This window comes from Cystoisospora suis (genome assembly GCF_002600585.1).
Source record: "Cystoisospora suis strain Wien I chromosome Unknown contig_5693, whole genome shotgun sequence".
In the NCBI taxonomy this organism is placed as follows: domain Eukaryota; phylum Apicomplexa; class Conoidasida; order Eucoccidiorida; family Sarcocystidae; genus Cystoisospora; species Cystoisospora suis.
In genome coordinates this window covers 1-11,081 of record NW_027158483.1, presented here as the reverse complement: position 1 = coordinate 11,081, position 11,081 = coordinate 1, and the positions used below count along the sequence as shown (strand labels likewise).

At 49.7% G+C, this 11,081-nt stretch overlaps 1 protein-coding gene across 1 annotated transcript; it reads right to left on the bottom strand.

Moving 5' to 3' along the window:
- Positions 1–219: 219 nt before the first annotated feature.
- On the bottom strand, positions 220–10,984 carry CSUI_009497 (ribosomal rna large subunit methyltransferase j protein). Its single transcript, XM_068069613.1, has 7 exons — positions 7,893–10,984; positions 6,477–7,541; positions 5,110–5,982; positions 2,594–2,745; positions 1,692–1,777; positions 682–851; positions 220–403 (listed from the first exon to the last, which is right to left on the bottom strand). The coding sequence occupies exons 1-7, from the start codon at positions 9,466–9,468 to the stop codon at positions 270–272; spliced, it is 4,056 nt and encodes a 1,351-aa protein (XP_067918411.1). The 5' UTR covers positions 9,469–10,984; the 3' UTR covers positions 220–269.
- Positions 10,985–11,081: the final 97 nt, after the last annotated feature.

The following is an 11,081-nucleotide window of genomic DNA, read 5'->3' as shown; positions in this document are numbered from 1 at the left end:
CCCTGTTCTCTATACACCTTGCAGTCCCCGGACTGCATGCTCAGAGCAATGAGACTACTGAGCAAAGTTCACGCGCCCCCTTGTACGTGCCTGAAACGCTGAAAAGCAAGATGGAGGTCGAGCTGTGTCCCTTTTCCTGTCCACGTATAATTACCTCCCCAGAGCAGTCACCAGAACAAACCATCAGTGATGATGCCCCTTGGCAGGACACTTACTACGTGTTTGGTACGTGTAGAAATGTGGGGACCCATGCATGCAAGCCGGGGCGTTCAGCTATGCACACACAGCCTCTGTCTAGCCATTTTTTCAAAACGTACCTTCCTACAAACCATATCCAGCGCAAGGCTTTGCTTCAAACAAAGAAAGCGACAAGCCGCCCCGAGGCTTTCAACGAAGCGTACGTCTGAATACGAACACAGGAAAGGAAAACGACGTTGTAACGCACGCTCGCCTGGCTGTTTTCTCAACGAAACAAAAGGAGCTATCGTACGTCATCAAGTAATAACCTGTTAAAACAAATTAGGTTTTTTGGGCGAAAGCCCAATGATATGTATTCTTGATTCGTCCCTCATTCGACGAATGGATATCTATCTATCTAACTTTAATCTATCTATCTATCTATCAAGACGCGACGCAACACCAACCACCACGAGAGTGACTTGCCTGAAACAGCAGCCTCACCTGAGCGGAGAACTTCAACAGGAAGAAGAGACTCTGGAGACTCATCTTCAGCTAGTTTTCCTCCATCTTGCTCTCCCCTCTCCCACATCGCATGCACCCCGCGAACAACATCGAAGAGCTGCTTGAACTCCGTCGACTTTCGAGATCTCAATCGCAAGCCAACAAGGTACCTAAAGAGACACGTCCCCCAGCGTCAGGGAATACCCACCAGTCATGCAGCGTGTACACTCAGGCAGAGACCCTAGCCACACCACCATTCGCACAGATGAATACTTACAGCAGCAGGATAAGCAAGCGTTCAAACCTGCCCACTCCGAGGACCGCTGGCATTCTTTCCATGGGCCTCCCACATCACCGACCTGCAATACAGATCGTGCTTGTTCTACCGAAAAACAACTTTCTACTGAGAGCACTATACCGATGACGGGATCCATCATAACCGTCACCCCATTTCCATTATCCGGCTTGGTAGCTCCAGCCGTCGTAGTCGTAGTAGTGAATAGAATCTAATAGACTGCTTCCACTGGCAGCACCAGCTCAATCACCGATGTCAATGAAGAAGACGTGACCCCCAGACAAACATATTTTTCGTGCCACCACTCCCACCCATTCATCCTGCTCTCATTCAAACAAATGTTGCTCCCAGCGTATCGTATTGTGAAGTGCTGTGAGTTTCGAATGGTACTGGCAGAACAATCAGATATGCCATGACAGGAAGATGTGATGCACATGGTGAGGCACGAGCAATACCACCACATCGAAGCAGGGAATAGAAGATTCCCTTGTATACCGACTGACTGTGTATAAAACGGTCTTCAAGAGAAATAACCCCTCTACTGTCGGTACTCTTAGATGTCTAAAATCTCCGAAAGTTCGTATGGAGTAGAACACCAGCCACCCCCACACACTGTCGGTCCTTTCTCAACTCACCCACACACGATGGCACGTAGAAGGAACTCAAAGAAAAGAAAAAAGAACCTGACAGCAACAGTGACACAACAACCCCTGACCTTTCACTGTTAGCGGCACGGCTTCCAGTCGGTTTGATGATGAAACATTCCTCGAACAGTCGGCCTACGACGTAAATCAAACTCGCCTGAGAAAAAACAGAGTGCACGACAAAGGAGAAGACTTTGTTCTTACGGCGACCGCACGCACGTTCTCTCTTTCTTCAAGAAAGAAATAAGAAACACCTTTCAGCATATGGGACCTCTCTCGAACGGCCGTACAAAACACTCCCGGTAATGCTATACGACGGACTCTCCTGAGGACGCCCCACAAGACCGATCACCTTCCACACCTTCCTCTTGCCTTTGACTGTCGAAGAAGCACTCCAAGACAACTCCAGTCACATGCACCCTACTGCGAAAATCGGAACGCACATCTATGCGCGTGCCTTTTGCAGCTTTGAAGGCGTAGTTGCACTAAGAGTGACAACGGGATTCCCACTAGCTCCGCTGCATCTGTAGCTGCGTGTGTGTTACGAGAGAAACTTCGCATAGGTACCCACAGACGAACACTATGAGTAAGAGCATGTAATGTAAGCCAAGCAGCTTCTCGCACACCTACAAGCAAAATGTATTAATATGTATGAAAGTCATTCATACACAAAAGCAAACAAGATACCCGAGTAAAGACGTAGACCTTTCCTTTATCGGTGTGCTTTGCTTCGCTGATGAGAGGACGACAGATGGACGGATCCGTCACGCTGTTATCAATAAGTATGTCTCTCTCAAGCTCGCAGCTAAGAGGGCATCAGAAGCTTCAGAATAACGAAGACCGTACACACAACCATCATCTCCGCCGCAATCTTTGTAAGTGCGTAGAAATATATATATATATATATCCACGAGGTAGATAAGAGACATTTCGCATTCGCTCACAGGCGGACACGCGACAGAAAAAAACTCACGGTAAAGTGAGTGAAAGTATCGAAGATTTTGCAAATGAATGTTCCTCGTTCTTCGAGAAGCATGAGAGCAAAGAGAAGCTCAGAGAGTAAAAGCCTCGCGCAAAGCAATTCCTGGAAGTTTTCGATGTGACGACCCGTCTTCTCGTCGATCGCTGTGAAGACACCATCGACATGAATGAATGAATCACCATCGATAGACAAAACAAGTTTCGGGGGCATCATCCTCTCTCCGGTCAAAGTGAGGTGGTTCACGAGCAGGCCTCTTTAGTACGCTATCATTACATCGCTCTATCAAGAGATACGAACAGAGGAAGCAGGTGGAATCCTCAGCTTTTCTCTCCCTTTATACACGAAAATACACGCGCATGCCCTCTCGGATGCGTACATACCTAGATACAAGAGACAAGGACAGAACAGACACACGGTGTTTGTTTGCTCTCCGCATGTTTTGCGAGAGACGATCCACGCAGTAATAGACTTCGATGAAGAAGACTACCAACTAGACCAACGTTCCTATCGGGGGTGGCTTGCTACTGAGTCAGAGAGAGAGAGCACAAATGCGAAAACCATCGCGTGTATTCATGAAAGAAAGACAGTGAAGAATCACAGAAGACCTGATACGATATCTACGTTCGTAAACTGTTCACACGCTGGAGGGTGCAAGAACCGACATTCCCTCCGGCAAAAGCTCAGGTTGTCCTAGAAAGGCGCATGACGCCTCGTTCAGTAAAAACTCAATAGAAAAAACTCATATTCTTTAGGAAGGAACGACTGTCTCAGACTCTTTTTTGGTTTTGAACGCATTCATCGTCTCTCCTTGTTCACACGCGAAGGATCACGGGCAACAAGATTCACTCCCGTGAATTCTGTCTTCTACGAGATGTACTACCTGTATTCTTTAAGACCTATGCTGTTCTCCTGTGTATCACCCATCATATCTCCATAGTATCGTCTGTCTATCTTGCCGAGGAACCATTGGCATCTGCCCTAGCTATGTGATTATGTAGTTCAGCGAACAAGAGAACATTCCTGTTTCTATCCATCACCCTTAAATGCTTAAATAGCAACAACGAATAACAATTCGACAGTCTGGGGATAGTCAAGATCACGACCCATCCTCTTCTCAGCCTCCCCGTGTTACACACAACAAGAAACATCATAAGGAGAATGATCTTCTCTGCACTACCGATAGCTCCAGGCTCTCTCTTTCTCTCTCTCTGATGAGCTTGCCCTGTATGTACGGTTACCAGAACCGCGACTATAATCAGAAAAGTTAACCGTAGTAGTAGGTCGTACGAATGAACTGTCGTTCCCGACTTTAAACAAACTGGGAACCAAGATGGAAAAGAGAGAGAAAGAGAAAAAAACAGACTGACGTGGATTCATGGCCCGTAGAGCTGCGAAGAACACAAACGGATAGATACAACAAGCACGCATATGAGAGAAGATGAAAGTGACTAAGATCACCCTCATCACCCGATCCTGATGGGCAGATTGCCTTGAGGAGAAAGAGAAAGAAAAAAATCTTGGCGATTTGGAAAAACATCCGTATGAACGACGTGAGATACGACGTGAAAAAATTCTCCGAGGAAGACAATCCTCCAAACTGATCTCTAGTAAAATGTCGAGATATCATCGGAATGACGGGGGGACGAAGAATAATATACGTCACGATTGTCCCCGTCTAGCCTAGACATCTCCTACAGCCACGTCTCCTCCTTCTCCTCTATGCAGTCTACAAAGAACACCTTGACGAACGCATGCTAGCCACCACCCAACCGATCCCAAAGAAAGAAGAGTACGAGAAGACACGAGCATAAGCTCGGCCTCAGTCATTCTGACTCGTCCGCATGCGAGAGAGCGGGGTCTCCTCCTGTCTCGGGTGTTCGGCTTTTGTTCTTTCTCCAAGCAAAAACTCAAAGGAATGACCTATCTGTTTTCCTTCTCCGTCTAGGGGCATCATGGAAGAGGAATGCAGCAGCATGACCTTAGTCATGGTAGGACTAGCGTAAAAACTCAGAACGTATGAGGGAGACAAACAAATGAGAGAAGACACTCTGACCAAAAGATAAGACTCGTAAAAGAAATAGTGAGGACTGATAACAAGAATACACAACAGACAACACCTTATCTCGATGTGGAAGGAATCCTATATTGCGTTACTCTCCTCTCCTCTATCTACATAAGCAATGGCACTGTGTTCCTACGAGACACTGAATCAGAAGAGGACTCATAATTTCTCCTAAGTCTCGATCTTTGTTGGCGAAAGACAAAATCTCCTACCTGACCATACGAGCACAACCTCGATAGTGAACTCCTCAACAGGCAGACAGGGAGTCATCGCACTGAGAGTACCACATGGTAGTAACAAGAAAAAAACTGTGTATACATGCAGGCAAACGGGCAGAGAAACTCGAGATATCCACACCGGAAGAGGTGAAGTACACATGTATCCTCAAAAAATGCCTCAGACACCTGATTTTGTCCCCTAACAGATGTGTGTGTCAGATGTTTACCGAGATGAAAGCCGCCGTCAGCAACGACGAGAGCGACATGTTGAACTCCACTGTATTCCTCATCTCCTTCCTCCTCCTCCTGCTTGGTATTTACATCTGCTCCAGGCTGACCCGCTGGAGATGTCACTCCATCACCGCAAGAGAGCATCTGTTCTTCTCGTCTAACTTTTCTTTCTGTAGTCCTCACACAGTTTTCGTCGTTCTCCTTTTCTTCTTCTCGTGTATCATCCACGCCACTGTGCGACGAGGTAGGGACATTGGGCCCACCCAAGTGACTCAATGACGATTTAGAAGGAGACGTGTCGGCGATACTGTCACCTTCAGTACTAGCTGCAGTCGACAGTGTACACTGAGTTTTCAGCAACAAGTTTGAGTTGCGAGTTGAGTGTCTGCCGTCTGGTACTCCTTGGTTATGATGCTGATGACCCCCGCTCGGACTCAGACCGTCAGAATCAACAGGAGATGATGCCGAGTGAATTGGAGAAAACTCTTTTTCCATCTCACCACACGCAATCTCTGTTGTTTGCTCAGAAGATAGGCTTCCAGTCATATCATCCATCTCTCTCTTGAAATCACTTGGTGAACGAGATGATGACGAGCTCCTACCCCGCACTACATTTGCTGCCTCCGGGGTACCGCTTGATTCTTCTCCCTCGTCGTTCATTTTCGTCTCTAGATCTTCTTCTCTCCTGTCGGATGCTGCCTGGCCTATCTTCTCTTTCACCTCTTGTTTCTTACCACCCTGTCGACATTTTCCTTCGCCCCCCGCAAGGGACTCCAGTCGCTGACTGATCATTTTCGAAATCATACGCTTGCTATGAGAAAGGTTCTTCAGTCGGTATACATTGCCGGTCCCATCTTCGCCCCAAACCGCTGCGCGTACACCCACGTTAGGCAGAAGCAAAGAATAGAAAAAGCACGCCTTGGTTCCTTACTTATACACGAAGCCTATTCGACCCACTTCGAAAAGCACCGGGCACCCATAATGTATTGCCTCCCACACAATCTCAGAATCCTAAACACGTGTTCTCCCTCATCTAATTATCAACCACAAAGTCAAGCACAGCAGCACGGAGCACACCCGCACCAAGAACGTGACATGCCGTTTCCAAGACAGAGTTAGAAGGGACTGAGAAGGGAAAGGCAGAGAATGACGCTGAAAAGGCTCACATACACAGCTGCTGTGTGTCTTCAGAAACACAACGAACGACAGCTAATCTGCAGGCTGCACTCATATAAGGGCTCCCAATGAGACAAATGCCGTGGCGCATGCTCCCTCACACTCACACTCACACAAAACTGAAAAACGTTTGACTTCAAGTCTTTTTACGACTACCAGGAGAAAAAACATCTCCGACGTTTCTTACCGTTCCACCGAGGATGCCGGAGAAGTTGAGGATACCAGATGGTACGATCATTATTTCCGTTTTTCTCAGCAGCTCCTGATGCAAGAGTCATACCGAAGCCGCAAACGACATAGCCTTCACGTCTGGTACCATCGCCCTGCAGCAAAATATTCCCTTCTCGCCTTCTCTCTGCCGCCGCCTCACTGGGACTGCAGTCCTGTGTAGAGCGAGAATCACTACTGCTGCGTAGTCTCTCTCGATGTTCTCCTCTTGATTCCCCTAGCCCTACATGAGATGCCTCAGTTCCATTCTGTGGGGTATCCCCAGCACTGCTGCCTTCCTCGGAGCTGTAAGACTTCTCGGGTCTGATTGACCCATATGAGGCCGAGTCAGTAGGTGTTCCTCTTTGGACATTGTGCGATGGCTGGGCGAGTAAGAACAGACTCCACGCACCAGGACCCCCGCACACATCGACAAAAAAACGGTGGGTATTAGTACAAAACCGTTGCCTCCTTTCACCTATAGCAGTCTCACGGTCACCATGCTGATTTGTAACATTCCGCTCATCGCCATCTTCTTTCTCGTCGTCACCGTGTTCCCATGCCGTCTTCCCTTCCTCTCTCCTCCTATCCCCCTCACTGATAGAATCCTGCGCCTCCACACACCTCACTCCCCCCGTGAGAGGTTCGCCTAACAAGATGCCTAGTCTTCTCCAGTGGTTTTCAACTCGTCGCTGCCCTCTAAGCTCTTCAACGTCTTTCCCCGAGCTCCTCGACCCTCCCTGGCGGATCCCGTAAGAAGCGCCGCGCTGGTCCACTATCGATGACCCCTCCTCGTCTACCCCCTGACGGCTGGACGTAGGATCGGCGGCACTTCCGTCTGTATTCTCGCAGTTGGGAGTTGGTCTACTGTTACTACTACACGTGTCATCTCCATTGAGCAGACAATCATCGCTATGAGGTCTCCCCTCATAGAAAAAGAGCGCATCGCAAATTTCCTCAATTTTGTCTCCGGCCCGATTGAAATGCTTTCTGCTATAGCCGTCCCGTGGAAAGATTGAGTCCCTTGCTGCCCTATAGAGCCAATCTGGGAAGCAATGCAATCACAGAAGAAGCTTATTTAATGAAGTCAGAAACAGCGCTGGATGATGTAAATACAGCGAAAACAAAAAACGTAGGACTTTTTTTATGCCTCTCCCCTGCGTCATACTCCTACATAGAAAAAGAATGGTCGGACGGAACAAGGCTACGCTTGTAGGAGAGGGTGACAAAGTTTGCGAAGAAAAGAGACAAATGGAATGAGCAGGAATTAGTTATTTGCATGTGTTAGTTTTCTACAGCCGTCTCTTTTTCTTCGTTAGGTCGAAGTATGCTCTCCAGAGAGAGCATCTCAGTGTAATCTCCATACGTCATTCCGTTATGATACTCAGTGTCTTACCCATTTCTCCGTCGAAGATGGAGTCTAGGCGAGTTTTCTTCGACCAGAGAGCTTCAACGGCATCTGGTTCACAAAATGCACCAGACAGGAATCTCTTCGCCTCGGTCGAGGCTCGAACGCGTAGCCCGGCCTTCGTCTCGCGTCCCCCCCTCGTGAAAGGCATGACTCCAAAACGGGCTCCACATGAAGATTCACTGGTCTTGAATTGACTCTTCTGTGGTTCATCGGCATATCTTTCGGCATCTGTCACTTCTTCAGAAGTCTGCGATAACTGTTTTCCTATGGATGGTCGTCTGGAGACTCCTCCTTCACCTCTTTCCCTGATACCGTGGGAGGCCTTTCCTTCAGTGAGCAGGGGCCTCGGACTGTGTCCTTTCTCTTCGGAGCAAGTATCACTTGTACACGCGTTGTTTTCGGTACTTTCTGTCTTACACCTAGCCTCTGCTGTAGGCATATTGGGATCAGGTTCTACTGTTTGGGCAGGAGAGAAAGAAGGCGTGCCATAATACCATGACGTGACAAGATTCCTGTCAACATGAACTGGAAACATTTCGAGCTTTGGCTCCATGAGAAGGCGACGAAGAAGTTCCTCTCTCTGCTTACCCTTCGCCATGCCTTTTTCGTCCTCTGCTTTCAACATGGTCTCCATCATCGCCCTCCTCGCGTGCATTCCTCTTATATCTTCCTCACGGGGTGGTGGTACAATCTCACCATGCTGACTTTTCGTGAGGCCTGGCTGTTGTTTGCCTCCGCGGCCTTCGAACACTCTCTGAGGACGAAAGCTGTGTCCGCCACTGTTTGAACTTCTGGCGTCCTGCAAGCCATCGTAGCCCGGAGAAAGCGGTATATTGCCCCGTACACCAGAAGTTGTCCGCCGGAGAAGCGCTTTCTCCTCTACTTTTTCTTTGCCAGAAGAGGGTAAAGCCGTCTGCACACAAGCGCCCGCCGTCAAAACTCTCTCACCCCTGTCCGCCTCCTGCCGTCTTCCCGTACCGTCGCTTGACGTCCATGTCTCAGAAATGACCATGCACGAAGCTAGCGCCCGAACATCTGCATGCGGACCAGATGGGAAACGGGTTGCATATGAAGAGCCGGAGGGCGAAACTGGGAAACAAGGCGAGCACGAACCAGAGCTGTGCCCATCGTCATTAGCGCTATCCGTGGTCCGACCTCCAACTGAAAAAAAACCCTCAGTTTCCTCCCTGCAGAACGGGGGCGTCACTTCCACACCATTTTCTGGTTGCGCGTCGGTCCGTATACCGGACTGATGCTCCCGAAAAGGAACGGATGAATCACCTTGTTTCTCAGATTGTAACTGTCCGTGCGTGTGCCTTTCATGCTGGCCGGAGTCATCAATGTCTTCGAAGCACGGACTGACCGGGGACTCACTGAGTTTATTGCAGGCCTCTGTCCTCCTTTGCTTGTCGGACGACGATGCGCAAGAACGCGAACCGTTCGAAGAATTGACATCCGACGGGGCTGCCAGCTGCGAGGCAGCAGGAGCGTCGCTGTCCCTTGGCTCGGCAGGGTCGCGGGGCACTTTCCTCAACTCCGTTTCTTCAGCCATCGCAGGCATCCCCTATCAGCCGTTCTGTGATAGCGCTCGTCTGCTGCAAACTTGAACGCAGTTCGTAGTTAGGACTCACTGTACCTCTCACAGGGCGCCCGAGAAAAACGAGAGCAGGAAACCACCTGGCAGGAAAAGCAGTTTAGCGTGAAGCTTCGAAGGGATCCTGAAGCAAGCAGCAAGTTTGCACATTCAGAGTCGTAGGCAGAGAGGTGAGCGGTCGAGCCACAGTACGACGAGCATAAGCCATTGAAGACGGCAGCAGACAACACTGCGAGTCGTCACAGCTAAAAGGCCCACCTATCCTGAAAATATGGACGAAGACAGAAGAAAAGGCGACCGAAAGTCTCAGTGAAAGAAGCAACAGGCTGCAGCCTGCAGTGTGCGAGCACCCCACCACAGCCGAGCAGGAACGGCTCAAACAGCCGAGAACTACTCGAGTAAACACGGGAAATGGTTGACACACCGAGTGGGGTCCGCTAAAGCGACCGGACAAGCAAACTCAGAAACGCATGAGAATCCATACAGCCCTGGCAATCTGTCACTTCAACGATGGTAGAGCCACACATTCAAAATATTTTCGAACGATGGGTCGTTTGGCTCTGCGGACAGCTGGCGAACGAATGTCAAAAGAAGATGCTGCGCATGCTCTTGCACAGCCACCGACCGACATGAAACAGGAAACGGACCACGAACGTACCCCGTGGAGACGACCGCAAGACAGAATTCCAAAGCCAAATGCAAAACAAACGGAAAAGCAAATTCAAGACAGTGAAAACAGATTCTGACTGAATGCGCCCGACCGAGTCTCTCACTCGGCGTTGTATACGCACACTGAGCCCCCCCTCTCAGATCCCGCGGACCCGGAAGAGATGAAAGCAGTGGTTTAACCGTGCATCCGCGATATCGTATGAAGGAGAGATGTAAGCTGTCGACCCAGTGGTGAGCCGAATGGGTGACCCGCTACAACACAGGGGGCGCAAATTGATCGGGGAGGAAGATTTTGTACAAGCGACAGCCCAAACAGTACGCTGCATCCGAAAGGTAGAGTGCTTCCCACCTGCACAGACCCGTGTCAGGGAAAGTGTGCGCCGCGGAAGCGCCAGCTGCGCATGCCTGCTAGCAACTGTTGATCCCCAAGAGACATTGAAGACATCCGCTACAGTTTCCCGGGCAGAAAAAACATGCCTTTTCTCACTGCGTGCCAGCGACCTCGCCTTGGCACAGTACAGCGGGGATGAGCAAGAATTCGCAAGCACAGTCAAGCCGACTGCGAGGCAGAGGAAGTTAGTTCGCCCTGTGGAAGAGACAGCGTCGCTGCGGGTAGACGAGCACGGTTCTCACCCATGCAGATCCTGGCTCTCCAATGTCCGCAGTGTAGCAGAGTACTTGAAACGGACGGGAAGAGAAACGAAATACCGCATAAATGGGAAAGCCCTGCGGCAGCTCCGCACCTGCACTGTGTCTCACCTATAGCTGATAGGAGGCCTACTGAAGAACACGGCCGGGCTAGCTTCATTTCCAGGGACGACCTTTTCAACACATCATTACGGGAAACCCCTGATGGCGGACGGCATAGTCCTAGTACTTTGTCCGTCGGCCATCAGGGGTTTCCCGTAATG